The sequence below is a fragment of the Netta rufina genome (assembly GCF_964035555.1).
Source record: "Netta rufina genome assembly, chromosome: Z".
NCBI classification, from domain to species: Eukaryota; Metazoa; Chordata; class Aves; order Anseriformes; family Anatidae; genus Netta; species Netta rufina.
In genome coordinates this window covers 4874922-4889538 of record NC_140126.1, presented here as the reverse complement: position 1 = coordinate 4889538, position 14617 = coordinate 4874922, and the positions used below count along the sequence as shown (strand labels likewise).

Here is a 14617-nt window from a genome sequence, read left to right as displayed (position 1 = left end):
GCTACTGTTCAGTCTTGCAAAACTGAGTCTGTTTTAGCTTGAACTCCTCTGGAAATAACCAGCTGCATCCCCTCCTCTCCAATGAATATATTGTGAACAAGAAATTCAGTTTTAATTTGTATTATAATTTAGCTAATTAAAGAAAACCCATTTTAAATACCTGACTGAACCGATGTGATTTGGCTTTCTTCTTTTCTTTACTCTTGGCCCTTCATCTTTTTTGTTCGCTCAGTTCTTCTGAATACTTACAACTTCCTATCTTCTTTTCTCCCATTAAGCTTGTGACACTTGAAAAGATGCAGTCATTTAATATTTAACTATGAGGGAGGCTCAGTCTCTTTTTGGCTTCTCCAATAGGATAGAGCTTTGTGCTTTACAACAGTATTTGTAAACAAAACTTCTTACTATTTACAAATCCCAAAGGATTTTACAGATGTAGAAACACACAGTGAAAATTTCTTTGTGTTCAACTGGATGGTTCAACTCTGTTTCTGGAGGGAGTGAATTTTGCTGTTGACCTAATTCTGCTCCCATCAAAGTTGGCAGTGAGTGGTTTTAGAGATTTTCAGCCTCAAAGCTTTGCAATTCTTTGTTGAATCCAGAGTTTCAGAAGAAGAGCTGAAGTGCAGCTCTTTCAGATGGAATAATGAAGGCTTAAGCTTGATATTCAGAATACATTTATTAACCAACACTATCCAAAGGAGTAGCCTAGGAACCTTCCACTCTGCATTTGAATTTTGCCACAACTTCCAAAATCAATACTTCTTGGCATCACAGGCTGTTTTCTGCTTTCATCATTTGTGCAAACGATTATACAGATTGAGTTCAGAAACAGGGGAATGATAAACAAGCAAAAGTGAAATACAAAAATATAAACTTATACAGTTTTCCCTGTGAAAATAAGTTCACTTAGAAAAAACACACAAACTTTGACGATGGAGAAATGTTAGGGTGCAGGTTGGAAAGAGAGCCGAAGAGGTTCATAACATTTGTTCATAGCTGTAGAGCTGGTGCTCTTAGATTGGCACAGCACAATAAAGTTATTGTTCTATATCAAAAGAAGTTCTGCATCTTCATTTTAACTTACAGAGATGGTACTAAGAGGTTCAGAGTTGGAAACTGTCCTTCCCTGTCTCCTGTCCTTAAGACTCGCAAGCAGGGCATAGCGTTTTGTTGATTATTAACGTAAGGCTCTGAAAATGTTTAGTTCTTCTGCGCATTTTTGTGTGCTTATGACAAATGCTGGCTTTCTGCAAGGATTTTCATTCAGGCTGTTGAAAATGCTGACACTTATGAGCTTTTCTTATACTAAACTACCTCTAGTAAACCTCTGGATGGGTTTTATTTGGTCTGTCTGTCCAGACTGCAGTATCTCAGAGTGAAGGCGATTGCCTCACAAGGTCACTGCTGTCCTGGAGTAGTGGAAGGCCTCTCAATTTATGCTTGGTCATGCCCTTTTAACTTAATGTTCTCCTTCACACAAGCTGGTAGTGATGGATGTCCATTCAGACAACCTAATGGCCTATGGTAACGATAGTAGAGCCTTTATATCAATATTCTGCAGCTGAAACCCATCAGGATGGACTGTCAAACTGCTCTACACCACGTCTAGGACCATTTTATGCAAATAATAACTGTGATACCATTGCTATACTTTACGGCGTCAAGCAGGACTATAAAAGATCATTTCCACTGGTCAAGAGGAAGTTGATCTTTGTAGCTTGATATATCAGAGGTCATTTGCTGCTGTCAGCTGTCTACCTGCAGCAGTACTAAACCCACAGCAGAATGACCTCAGCTCTTAAGAAATTTCAGCCACAGAAGGAAAGTCTTCTAGGACATCCTACGTAGTGTTTCAAAAGTGTTGAGACTGTTCTGAGGCATAGTGGGCTACAAAAGGAAACAACTGGCTTACCAACAGGGAATGGGAGATTGCTATTTGTTCTGTGCCTGCTCCTGTTCCTTGATTCAACTTCCAACTCTAAAACATATTAAAGATACTGCAAGTCTGCCAAGTGGAAAACATTTAATTTCTTGCTGAAATCAGAGCCCGTGTGCCAAGCGGACAATGAACTTTCATGTACAGAGAGCCCAACCTCCCAGACTCAAGTGAGACAAGTTTGCCTCTGTTGCTCAGAGGTCTCAGGGCACACCTGTCCGATGCAGACACTCAGTTTAGGTAACAGATTGAGGTATCACACTGTGCATCAGCTTGGGGGGACCTTCTCCAGGGGGTTGTTGTATTTTGCACAAAACTTCTAGATACATGTGTTCTTAGTCAAAAACGTCCATGTCCTTTCCATTTGCAGAGTGCTCTTTGCACTTCCATGGACTTCCAATATAACTATAGGAATATGTAACTGTATTCCTGTATGACTGCAAACTGAGATGTTGCCTTCCAATAGAAAGGGAGCACTTGTTAATGCAAGAGAATCTGACAGCTCTCTCATTAAACAGCTGTATAAACTACGGAAAGACTGAAGCAGGAACTGGAAGCATAATATATGTGTAACGTCTGCCCACGGTGGAGCTCTGTCACCATCCAGAGAAGACTCTTTGCCTTTTAAGCCCCTTGGCAGCACCTCCAGAGTTACCTGTCTACCAGTTCATCCATCCATATGTTGCATTCTTCACTTGAGTGTGCTGAGAATATACACCTTTTCTCAGTGTTACTATAAAATAGAAATAGTCTGTGCTTCCATTTATGTGTACGCTGGCAGGCTAACTTGTAGTTTCCCCACTCCCTTATTTAAAGAAGTTGTTCCTGGTAGCTTAGTCACCTTGGCAATGACGGCAAGTTTCTGCATGTCAGCCGCTCCGGACTGGCCGTTTCAGCTTCATTCCTACTGACAGAGACATAAGCTACCTGATATATGCCATCTTGTGTTTACTGCAGGACAATGTGGGGTAAAAGCATGCAAGCTGCCCTCTCAAAGCTGAGGAGACAGCGAGCAGTCAGCATCTATGCCTTTAGAGAACTTTTCTGATATGTGGCATATACGCTTTCTTGAAACGTGGAGAGGTGACGTAGCAGTGGTTCTGACTTCACAAGTCTCAAGGACTTTAATTTTTGACTATCAAGACTATTTAACACCAAGTCACAGGGCTGCCTGTTTTTCTGTCTTGCACTAGCTTCTGGCCGGTTAATATAAAGTGATGTACTAGTTGGATTTTGGCGGGGGTCTTGTTCCAGTCGCCGTTCTGAGGTACAGCATCATTACCAAATGAAAAAGTCCTTCTAAAAAGCTTTTTATTTCTTCTACGTGCAGCTACTACTTTGACAAGATGAAGTGAGTCAGCCTGTCTTTAATGGGATTGCATTGAAATGTCTGCCTACATGCAACTCTTGTTGTCATTCCTTGGCATGATCGTTACTTGAGGGGCAGATTAGAGGTCAATCAGCCAGAGCCACGGGGGCGCCCACAGCTAGCCTCAGGATACTCCCTACAAATGTAAGATCAAAAGGGCAGGCACATGAAAATTACTGTTTACTTTTTATGAATTATTTCCCAGAGATGGGATCATTAGCAGAATCTAAATGCTGGCTGGCTTGTATTGCAAGGACACTCCTGACAGAACTATTTCACTTGGGCACACCTTTCCGCTCTTTTAAAGTCAAAAGATCCTCTGTTTTTGCCTTTGTGGGATTTCTGTATTATTTAAATAACTTTTGAGTTGTATGTTTTTCCCTGAAACACTGTTGCTACTTCTGCACATGCTTTTAATTCTTAAATGTCTTCCATCTTTTTTCTTTGTTCACGCAGCAAATTTCAAAGGCTGTGTCCGTACCCAGGGACTCTGTAGGAGACACACAACTTCTGAAGGAAGTAAAACTTGCTGGTAATCTTTCTGAGTGAACAGTGGCTGGCACTTAAAATTCATCACTGGCCAATGGGTACCACAGTTATCCCTACTGTAAATACAGGGGAAAGGTGATATTGGCTGTCATGGCAAGGTACATGTTGGCAAATGCTGATTCAATGTCTACTCCTGCGGTAATCTTCACACATCAAACTCTACGCCTTCTTATCCACATAAGTATCTGGTTTCTGTTTGATCACAGTAATCAGGGCTATTTAGAAGGGTCACAGTATATTTGCCCTTTTGTCTTGTGTCTGGAGCTATGAAAGCATGACTTTGGAGCAAATGTTGATTGAATTCTAAAGAGACTGGCAGTAGCTGGGAACATGTGTAGTTGCTGATATGCTAAACTTGTGATTCCAAGTAAAAAACTGTTTGCTTTTTGAAATAACTTTGAAAAAGTTACCTTGAAGGACCAAATACATGGTAGATATTACTCTTTAATGAAAACCAATATGAACTTCCTTCTTATCATCCAACGTGTTACTAACCTTAATGTGAAATAATCAAATGCTGCCCAGCGTAGGAATGAAACTAAATCTTCTGGCTGCTAACCAAAATAAAATCCCTTATAGCTATTTTTGTATGTTCTTAAAATGTGTGTTGTGAGATTAAGCAGTTGTCTTTTTTCCCTCCCTCTCTGCTATTTTTCTTAAAAAGTATAAACACAAACAAACACATACACACACATATATTTATATAAAAGTATATATATATAAATGCTTTCTTACAGCCCCTTCCCATGCTAAGATTGGGGAGCAGATACCCAGTTTTTTGTTCTCTTATCTAAATCCTTATTCTTCCTAATGTGGCTAGGTAATTTGGATAGGTGTGCTTTCATGCATTTAGCATGATGTTTTCTCAATATTGTTGGGGTTTTTGGCATTTATTTGACAGCAGCAGCTTGAGAACTTCTTGCTAGTGTTTAAAAGGATAAATTAAACATTCCCCTTTCCATCTTTTCCTCTTGCAGATGTACGCTGCTCAGGAATTTTTTGAATCCTTGCTGAACAGTGAGAGTGTAAAGGAAATTGTGTGTGGATGAGTAGGGTCACTGGGTTCTCCAGTACAGGGGACTGCAAGGAGCTGTCTGTGGGAGTATGTTTAGGGTTTAATGCAGCAGTGTTCAGAAAGCCGAGGCATGGATACTAAAAAATAATACAGTTGGAGCTAGCCTGTGTTGAGCTGCAGCCAATCTCAGAAGTTTTCAGGCATGCATCTTGGACTTCTTTAGGTTAGTTGAGCACTAGGTAGAGGGTCTGCATGCTTCCTTTCAGTCGTACAGCCATGCTCACAGGCTCATGAGATATCTGAGGGCAACTGATCTGGAACCAGGATCTGGCATGGTTGCTCTGTGTTTCTTGCAGACTGAAGTGGAATGAGTTATCTGATTGTGCTGTTCATCTTTTGTTATCTTTGCCATTGACATCTTCTTGTAGTCATCATGGAAAACAATGATTTTAAGTTGTCTTCTATTACATTTGTGCTTTGGAGGCTATCTACTCTTTTTAATAACATGCCACATGGGTCATTAAAGCTTTCCTCTGCCATTCTGCATCTTGAAGCTGATACCCAATTTCAGGTGGGTTTCTAGCGGAGATCACCACAGCATTTTTAGGACAGAAGAATGGTGGAGGTCCAATTGCTAGGGAGTGCAAAGTATACCTGCCAACTGATAGCTGTTAAATTAACATTTCCATTTCCCTGTGTATAGCCTTATCTTTACAGACAGGTGTAGATGTGTTGGGAGAGGGGCTATTTTTGGCTATACTGTAGGAAAGCCTGAAGGTAATGAGTTGTGTATAGTAAATCTTGCTTACTCCATAATTTCCACTACATTTCAAATTAAGGGCCTAAATTAGGGTTAGTGTCAGACTTGCTCTTCTGCTATGTCCTAATTTTGTTTTAAAAGCACATAGCTAAGGACTTTAATATGTTTTAGATTCAGTGCTTGTAAGTTATACTAAAATCCCTAAGGGAGCCAAAATAACTTATTAAAACCTTGCAAATGTTTTTGACTGCTGCATTCTATTATTTTCTATTCCAGCGGTAGCGTACAGCCTCTGCTGCTGATGGGCGGAGGAACGCAAACCTCCAGGGCCCATTAGACTTAACTTGTTTACTGCATTGATATCTATATGTTAAATGACAAGAGAGTTCAGGTTATTGAATAATTTAAAATTCAGCTCTAATTGGTGTCATATGACCTGGAAAAGGCCATGGATGACGCCAGGAGCATGCTGTGAAATTCTTATAAATAATTCATAAATTAGATCATTCATTTGCCTGGATGTCTTGTTAAATGCAGAAGTTTGTAAGTAATAACTGATGATATAACACCTGTAAGTATTTAGTTCATATGCTGGAAGGTAATCTACCTTGATGATCTTCTAGCAAAACCTGCCAGAGTATGAGAGTTAATTGCACTAGGGAGAATGCACTACATTTATTTGGGATGGGGCTTTGGCAAGGCGTACTGTGCAGATGTTGCATTACGCATTCCCTATCAGCTAGACAACTATTCTGTGTATGCCCGTGTTAAAAATGCAGCTCATCACTCTTCTGCCCTTATTTCACATGAACTCCAAATGCACTGGGAAATGGTAGTGACCCGCTCTGCTCACAAATAGTATAGTTTTTGAAATATTTATCTAGGTCTTGAACTACTGATTCTTCAGTAAAATAAAGGGCAGAAGTAAAAAATTGAAGTCACAAGATTGTGATTTTTCGTTTTTATAATGTTGGCAGCACATTGAATGTTAATAGTTAGACCTGCTGCTGTCAAGATTAGTATAGTGGCATTTTTCTGTAGTGCAAACAGGTCTGGTATAGTTTTGTTTCTGAAAGCAAACATGTTTGCTTAATTTTAGTGGTCAGGTATTGCATTGCCATGTGTAGCTACTGTTTGGGCTTAATGGGCATTCTGCTCACAGTGACTTCCAAGACTAAATGCAGAGATGCCTCACTTCGGTTTTCTTGGAGCACTGTATTATTAATGACTGCCTTATCAGCCAGTGTAAAACCAGTTTGCTGATCTGAAATGGAAGCATTTGTTAGAGATTATCTACAATATTTGTGTAGCTGGAGAGAAGGGTGGCATGTTTATGAATGCAAAATATACACTTATAGCTGAGTGCCAGCAAATGCTCACATGCCACTTTGAATGCAGGTTTTTTGTGCACCTGGCATCCCAGCTCAAACCCTCTTAACAAAGGGGAGAAAAAAAAAAATTAAAGGCAGCAGAAACATAGGAGGTGTTCCTCTGCTGTCAGCTAGCAGCTATAGATTCATTTTTTTGTGTGATGTGATCCTATTTTTATTTTTGTTTTGCTACACCTGTTCAGTATATTGAGTTCGGTAGATTTTTACAGGAAAAATACAGGCTTGTGACTGTCATTCACATATTGTTTCTTTGACTTGAGACCACTTGCTTTATTCAGTGCAATGGGGCAATCATAGCTACACATAATTACTACAGAAAATGGTGCTTGCTTTATTTCTTGAAAAATGGTCAGCTTACCTTCTGAGTTATCCACTGCATCTATCTTAGGTACTGACAGACAGTTTCCAAACCATTAACTGGGCACCTTGTAATGACTGATATTAGGTTATTTATGGTAGAGATTTTAATAAAGGATTATACGATTTAAAAGAGAAAAAAATGATAGACTTCAATATATCCTACTAATTTACTTTATAATCTTTACCTTTTTACATTCTTCTTGATAAATTCTTACGGATTGTTGGAAAGAATAGCTCCTTAATCACTAGTAATGCACTTCAAATAGTCTTATCATTTGAAATAGTCATTCTTAAAATGGCTTTTCTGTTGCCCCGATAGCCTACCTGAGCTTATTTGTAATATATTCTCCTTATTCCAGTGACAAGAGCAAGTGCTTATTCTGTTGATAGATCTGCAAACCCCAAACCAAGCTTTATTCAGATGAGACCCATACATCACCAGCGCGTGGTGCTGACCGAGTTCCAGGTTTAGGATGTATATACCTTAATGAGTGTGTCAGCTAGGTCGCTAATGCATGCCCTTGACGCTTTTTAAGGTGTCCTTGTGTGTGGTAGTCTCTCATTTGCCCATTTTGAAACACTTCCTTCATCCTGAAACATCTTTAAATCCCTGTACTTCTCTTCTGGTTGCTGCTTCTCTGCGTTCTTGACTTCCTTCAGGCTCCCTGCCCCACGCACTGAACTTGCATGTTCCTTTCCATTTCCCCCCAACTAAAGAAACCCCCAAGATGAAAATCCAGAGGGAAATGCACACAAAATACCATCAAGAGCAATTTTAGTTGATTGTCTCTTTTTTTCCCTGCATTCAAATGTATCTCAGCTGTGAACTGTAAAGCCAGGTGGTATGGATTAAACTCTGACCCTGCTGAGATCTGTAGGCGTTTTGCTGTTAACCTTCCCTCCACTTTGGGTATACACTGGTATTTCTCCCAGTGTATGCAAGGACCATAGCTTTTGTCCTCTGAGCGCAAGACTTCCGAGCTAATGATTTGGGGCTGCTTCTTAAACATATTTTGTGCATGCAGAGCTACCAGTGAAATCTGTCGGGACCTTGCCTGTGTGGAGATTGTAAGGTCTGATCTGCTACTAGCTCAGCCCTTGCCAGACAAAGCCCCGTGTGCTGGAATCAGTGGTTGAACGCGTCTCCTCTACCAGTGCTGCCTATTAACGCTGCAGAGCACACAAACAGCGTTCAGGAAGAATTTGCAGAAATCCTAATGCTGCATGCATAAAGCTGGCGTGCTGTTTGTCTGTTTGTCAGAAGTTTTAAGGGCTGGATGTTTGTTTAAGCTTTGCTCCGAATCCCTGAGCAAAAATTCCGGTGATTGCAGTAAAGATTTCTTAGAGCTCCCCACCTGTCTTCCTTTTTCAACCTTTATAAAGATTATTTGAGCTGTTTTTTTAATATCTCTTGGTTTCCATGCAAGAGTTTCACATCTGATCAAGTCTTATTATTAGTCTGATCAAGTCTTGCAGTATGCTGCAAGGAGCTGTCTGAGTTTGTTTGTTTGTTTAAGCCTCAGTTAAAGGAAGTTGTAGCTTTAAATACCATACAGCAAGCGTGGAAGAGCTCCACAGAGGGGAAAGCACAGCTGTTCCATCATGGTCCGCCACGGTTTCCATGCGTCCCGTAGGTAATATCTTCCTTAAGCTCATCTTGTAAAATTGCCTAATTCTTCATGCTTGTGAGTCTTTAGACTCAAGGTACTAGGTGAGTATTTAGAATTTTTTTCCTTACTTTTCCCTTTTACCTGACCAGCGTCTTACGGGTTTGTCATGGCATGTTGTGGTCGTATGATCCTTCATACATACAACAGTCAGGCTATTTTCCCTGCAACCTATATCTAAATGTAGTCTTGAATTAAAGCATTAATGGAAACATACAAATTACTTACCAATTTGTTGGCTAGGTTCTGACTCCCAGTAAGTTAATTTTTCTTTAGGGTTAGACCTTGCAAAACAATGAGGAGCCTTCAAAGGCGTGTGAAACTGGAACTTTGTCTTCTACCTAATATGACCTCCTTCTTCTAAAGGAATGAACACACCCCACTTGCATTTGATGACATTAATGAGAATTTTCCCCCCTGCAAACATACTGTAGCTGTGAAATAACATTAAAGTTTCTCCGCCTTGTTATGAAGTCTTTAAATGTCAGTGCCATTTCTGAGACCATCAGGGCAGATTTAATGGCGGCCAAGGTCAACAAATGCTAACTGGTACCTCTCTTTTAGGGCCTTCAGGGACTCTTAATGGAGTCTCAGCCATGAAGTTAATTTGCGATGTGGGCCTTTATTGTTAAATCCGCTCCTGATGATTAGTTTGTACCATCTTCATGTGTTTAGATTTCTTAACAGTCTCTTGTGTCTTCCGTCAATAAAAAAATGCTAAAATGAATTCTGTCATTCCATGTTTTACACCTTTTTTTTCTTTCAGAACAAAAAAAAAAAAAAAAAAAAAAAAGTAAAACTTCTGTATATGGGCTGTAGCAAGTGAGGTGTATTCTTTTCTGTAGACCACCCTGATCTGTCAGCTCTGATAGCATCCTCTATAAAAACCTTTGGCTCTGCCCACTTCTGCTGTCTTGGGGGTCAGGGCCACTAAACACATTGAACCCCTTTTTGTGCTGTTGCTCTAAATGCTGTGCCAGCAAAAGCAGGGGAGGTGGGAAATGAGAGACAGAACGTGACTGCAAGGTTCTCCTCCTTTCCCTTTTCTGTAGTATCTCTTCCCATTGCTGGTCATCCCTTTATGTATTGTCTAATTTAGATTGAATAGGCTTTGTAGCCTTTATTTGTCTAGAAAATATTGCAGACAAGGATGGCATGCTACAAATAATAAATAACAAAACTCTGTCTTTTTGGCAGCATGTTGCACTTCTGCTCAGTTGCCCTGCCAGCCCCTCTGACTTTAAAATATTTTAATGTCCTGCACTTTTCACCCAGTCCAAGCACCAGACTTTCCTCAGACATTTAGCACTGACATTAATGCAAATGCCTCCAACTCATGGGGCCCTTTGGGGCAAAACATGACATCCTTGGCTTTCAATCACATGGTGGAGAGGATATTTTTATATCCACAAAAGTAGAAATAATGAAATATCAGTATTCAGGTGCTAATCCATGTTAATTTACATTCTGTGAAGTCTACAAGAAACTTGTAATTGGTTGTCTTGAAGGGCAGCAGTGTATATTTGGTATTTTGTTTATTTATAAAAAGGAATTTAAATTATAGATACAAACACTGAATAGATTTGGAGTATATCTCTTCTAATCATCACTGGACGCTTGCTTGCATCCTTAAGTTCCCCTGGACTGGTGCTTGCTGACTGTCTTTCACTGTCTGTGGACCATCCCTATCTGTTGTAAGCATTGCTAGAGTGCAAGTAATAGTTTTCTCACCATCTGAGGATACCAAATTTCACTGCTAAACCCCTTTCATTGAAGTGGGTTCATTATCTTTAACAAACCCACTTCTGTAATTTAAAAAAAAAAAAAAAAAAAAGTAAAATAATCTTTGTGAAAAGTTCTAAAGGCCAGAGGATTTTATATTCAGTATGTTACGAAAATTAATGCACAGGTCTAGCAAAAGAAATGTGAGTACCTGATTCACTGCTATTCCAATGTGCATAACAACTCAAACGTTTAACTGCTTAGATGAACCATAGTGCTCTGGGATGTAAGTAGGATTTTGATGCCTGTTGCACAATATCCATGAATATCACGAAACCGCTAGAATTTGCTTGCACTGGGTTGACAAATGTGAGTTACAGTTGCTTTCTTTCTTCAGAGTTTTATCAGAGTATAATCACTTGCCCAGCTTAATTGAAAAATCACTTACGTTTATAGCTGAATTTAAACATGTTTTGTATTTAAATGACAGCTTTTGATGTACAACCATTTTTTACAGAAAGTAGTTGGTTTTTATCTGTGTTTCTGTAAAGATATTTCAAAAACTCTCATCAAATTTCCAGCAGTAAGTAATATCCCATTCAGTGCAAGGTGAAATGTTTTACATCAAATCTCCTGCTGTGTAATGGCCAATCAAAGAGTATTTATAGTGGCTGAATGGATTTTTTGGCTCGGTATTCAAAATTAAACATTTTCAAACATTAACATTTAATGTTTTTTGCCACTCTTCAAGTTGATTTTATGTAACCCTAGATGCTCACAACTACTTGATACTCTGAAGTGACTCATTTTATGCTGAGGATCCTGCAGGCAGTAGTTTTACATTTATTATACTTGTGTAGATTGAATGAAATGTATATTTGATAGCAGGTCCATGTCTGTCTTTTGATAAACATTTTGTCAAGCTGGGCTGTCTGTCCAACAGCAAGATACAGCAAGCCTGTTTCTGAGGGCACATGTTTAACCAATGACATTAATGTGTAAAGATAAATTTTGGTAATTCACAAGAAATTGTTTCTCTTATTGCAGGTGTCCAGTAAGAAGGCCTCATGCCAACAGCTGCCTTTGGAACTGGATGGTTCGTACTTAGCCATTAGGGGACCACAAACTTTTTATAAGAACAGCAGAGCATCAAAGGCTGGAAGCCCAAGCCGTGTAGCATTGTCTCAGCCCTGCAGGAATAATCACGATTGTGCAACTGAAATCCATTACAACCATCAGGAATGTCTGAAGGAATATTCAGTGGAAAATGGCTTACACAGAAAGTGTAACAATATGATTTCCTCAGTCAAGCAGAAAAGCCCGCACCGTGTAAAGCCAGCTCAGGAGATGGACCAGAAAGCAAATGAATTTCAGAGCACGTGCCCTCCACAAGTGAGTTGTGGTTGTGCCTGCAGGCATGTAGGGAGCTCAGGTAGTGTGCAAGAAAGCCACCATGTCAGCCAGGTTCCTAAAAGACATTCTGGGCCCGTTCACAAAACCTGTGATTATTCCAGGCTGTCTCGAGTTTCTGGGCTGAATGACAGCGTGGATCCAGGGTCTAAAGAAACAGAACAAGCTAAAAGGTTGTCTGAAGAAAGAAGGCAGCAGCTGCTACTGCAGAAAATGGAGCTGGAAATTGAAAAGGAACGTCTCCAACATTTGTTGGCTAAACAAGAAGCAAAACTGCTCCTAAAACAACAGCAGTTACACCAATCCCGTATGGATTATAACAGGTGATTTTGAGATTTATATTTTTAAAAATAAATTCAAAAATTTATAATGAAGACATGGACAAGGGGAAGATGGAAAAATGGAATTTATAAAATAAGATAAGGCAATACCTGTGGCATAAGTACTCTCTAACAGTGATTTAGGGGAGAGGAGACTTTAGTATATTAGCATATACTGTTGTGAACCAGCATGACAGCTGTGGAAAGCAGCAGAGGAAAACAGTATGTGGTAGAAAGAAAGACACAAGAAAAGCAGTTCTAAAAGTCTAGGTAGGAAAAGAGGAGCAGTAGAAGAAAATTAGAGCTTGATCTTCGTGCAGGCATTTTAAGGAATAGACGTTTGGCAAGGGAGCAGCGTGAGTGTGGATGATATAGATGTGGCATTCCTCTTCTGTCTTTGCAGAGGGCAGTTTTGAAACACTGCACCTTCGTAGGTAGGAACTGCAAAAAATGTCTTTTATAGAAAAGATGAAAATAGTTTTATACATTTTATACATAGATTTGTATGAGTGTATATATGTGTGTGTGGGGAAAAAAAGGGAGCCCTGTGAAAAAAGGACATTTTCTTTTCAGTGATTTTCCTGCAGTGGTAAATGCCAATACTGTGGCATAAGACCTTCTGGAAAACTAGAAGAAGGGAAAGGCAATAACCATAGAAATATGCAATGTGGCTTGAAAGGCCCTTGAGATTGCAGAAGGTGAGGTAACACCTTCCTGACAACGTAAATGGGGACTCTAGCAATTGGGACAAACTGGTTTATTGCTATCATGTGTTACATGGAGTGGAGAGGAATGGGTTAATGCTGTGGAAGAAAAAGTTGAATTAGCCAGTGTAACTCAGTTGAATACTAGTGTTTCAGCATTAAGAAGGGAAAGGAATGGGAAAATCTAGCAGTCTTTTAAAAGAAACAATAGGAGGAATTCAGAAGAATGCTTATTTCAATACTATTTTAGTGTGGTAACTGCGGACAGCATCCCACAAGAGTCTGCAACACTTGACCCATTTCCTACATGTGTGTATTATAATAACTATGGAGGAATATATCACTTTCTTTTCTTAATCCCAGCCCCACTGGTTACTTTTTAAACTCTAAAAGAGAATACTGTAATTTATGTGGTCTTTTGTTTCCTGCTCAGACTCTTGAAATGAGTGTGTTTGTTTAGCTTTTAAAATGTCTGTTTTATCAGACGCAATCACAACTATGTGTGTGAAAATGGCTGAGGTCACAAACAAAGGATTATAACTTAAGGTGAGAAATAAGTAGGAACAGATGGATTCTTAATCATCAAATAGCTTAATTCTGTGTATGCATCCCTCTGTATGAAAAACAAGTAGAATATGAAGGACATACAGACTGAGGGTTTTGGTGTTCTGTTTCTAATGGATAATTTTCAGCCTTCTTTGAGGCATCATTTGCCCAGAAAAAAACAATGATGTACTTGTTAATGCCATTGTGCCTATTTTAGCTTTTTTTTTTTTGTCCAGGAAAAAAAAAAAAAGGTTTACAGAGCTCTACTTACTTAAAAAATGCTATGAAAAAATCATATGTGATCAGTCTGAGCACTAAAACTGTTTTTGCAATCTCTTTTCAGAGGTGCAGGTGAATGCACATTTGCCATTTTGTCTCTAAGAAACACAACTAGATAGATATAGTCTGCTTGCTCTTGAAAAAATAGTCAGTCTCTTTAGAATGAAATGTTTGATATTTACAGGTAAATCTCTTAACCATCACGGTTATATTTCAGTTCTGGCTATATAATTCTTTTCCACTTGATAACAGGGTAATTTTATGTGCTACAAACAATAAAAATTTGTTTAGCTAAGCTCAAATACCCTTTGCTTCCTTGGCGGGAGGCTCTAACCTAGTTCATCTCTTAACATCATGACAGTTTAAAAAAAAACATACAACAAAAATCCATTTCCAAGTAGTGTTTATTTTTGTCTGTCCTTCTGCATGGTTGGCGTGCTGGTTAAGGTCCATTTTAAGCTGCTGGAAGTATTGTCATTGAGTGACAAGTAAAAGGTCTGACCATTTGTAATTATTGGCTATTAACTCTTCTCTTTTAGCTAAAGTATGAATTGATCCTTTTTTTGACCATGCTGCATCATAACTG

At 39.2% G+C, this 14617-nt stretch overlaps 1 protein-coding gene across 1 annotated transcript in view; it reads left to right on the top strand.

The window, feature by feature from the left end:
- Positions 1 to 14617, top strand: part of KIAA1328 — a 170626-nt gene that overhangs the window by 100840 nt on the left and 55169 nt on the right. Inside the window, exon 7 of the mRNA XM_084304859.1 lies at positions 11820 to 12505. Coding sequence (XP_084160985.1) covers positions 11820 to 12505 — 686 coding nt within the window. The remainder of the gene's footprint in view (positions 1 to 11819; positions 12506 to 14617) is intronic.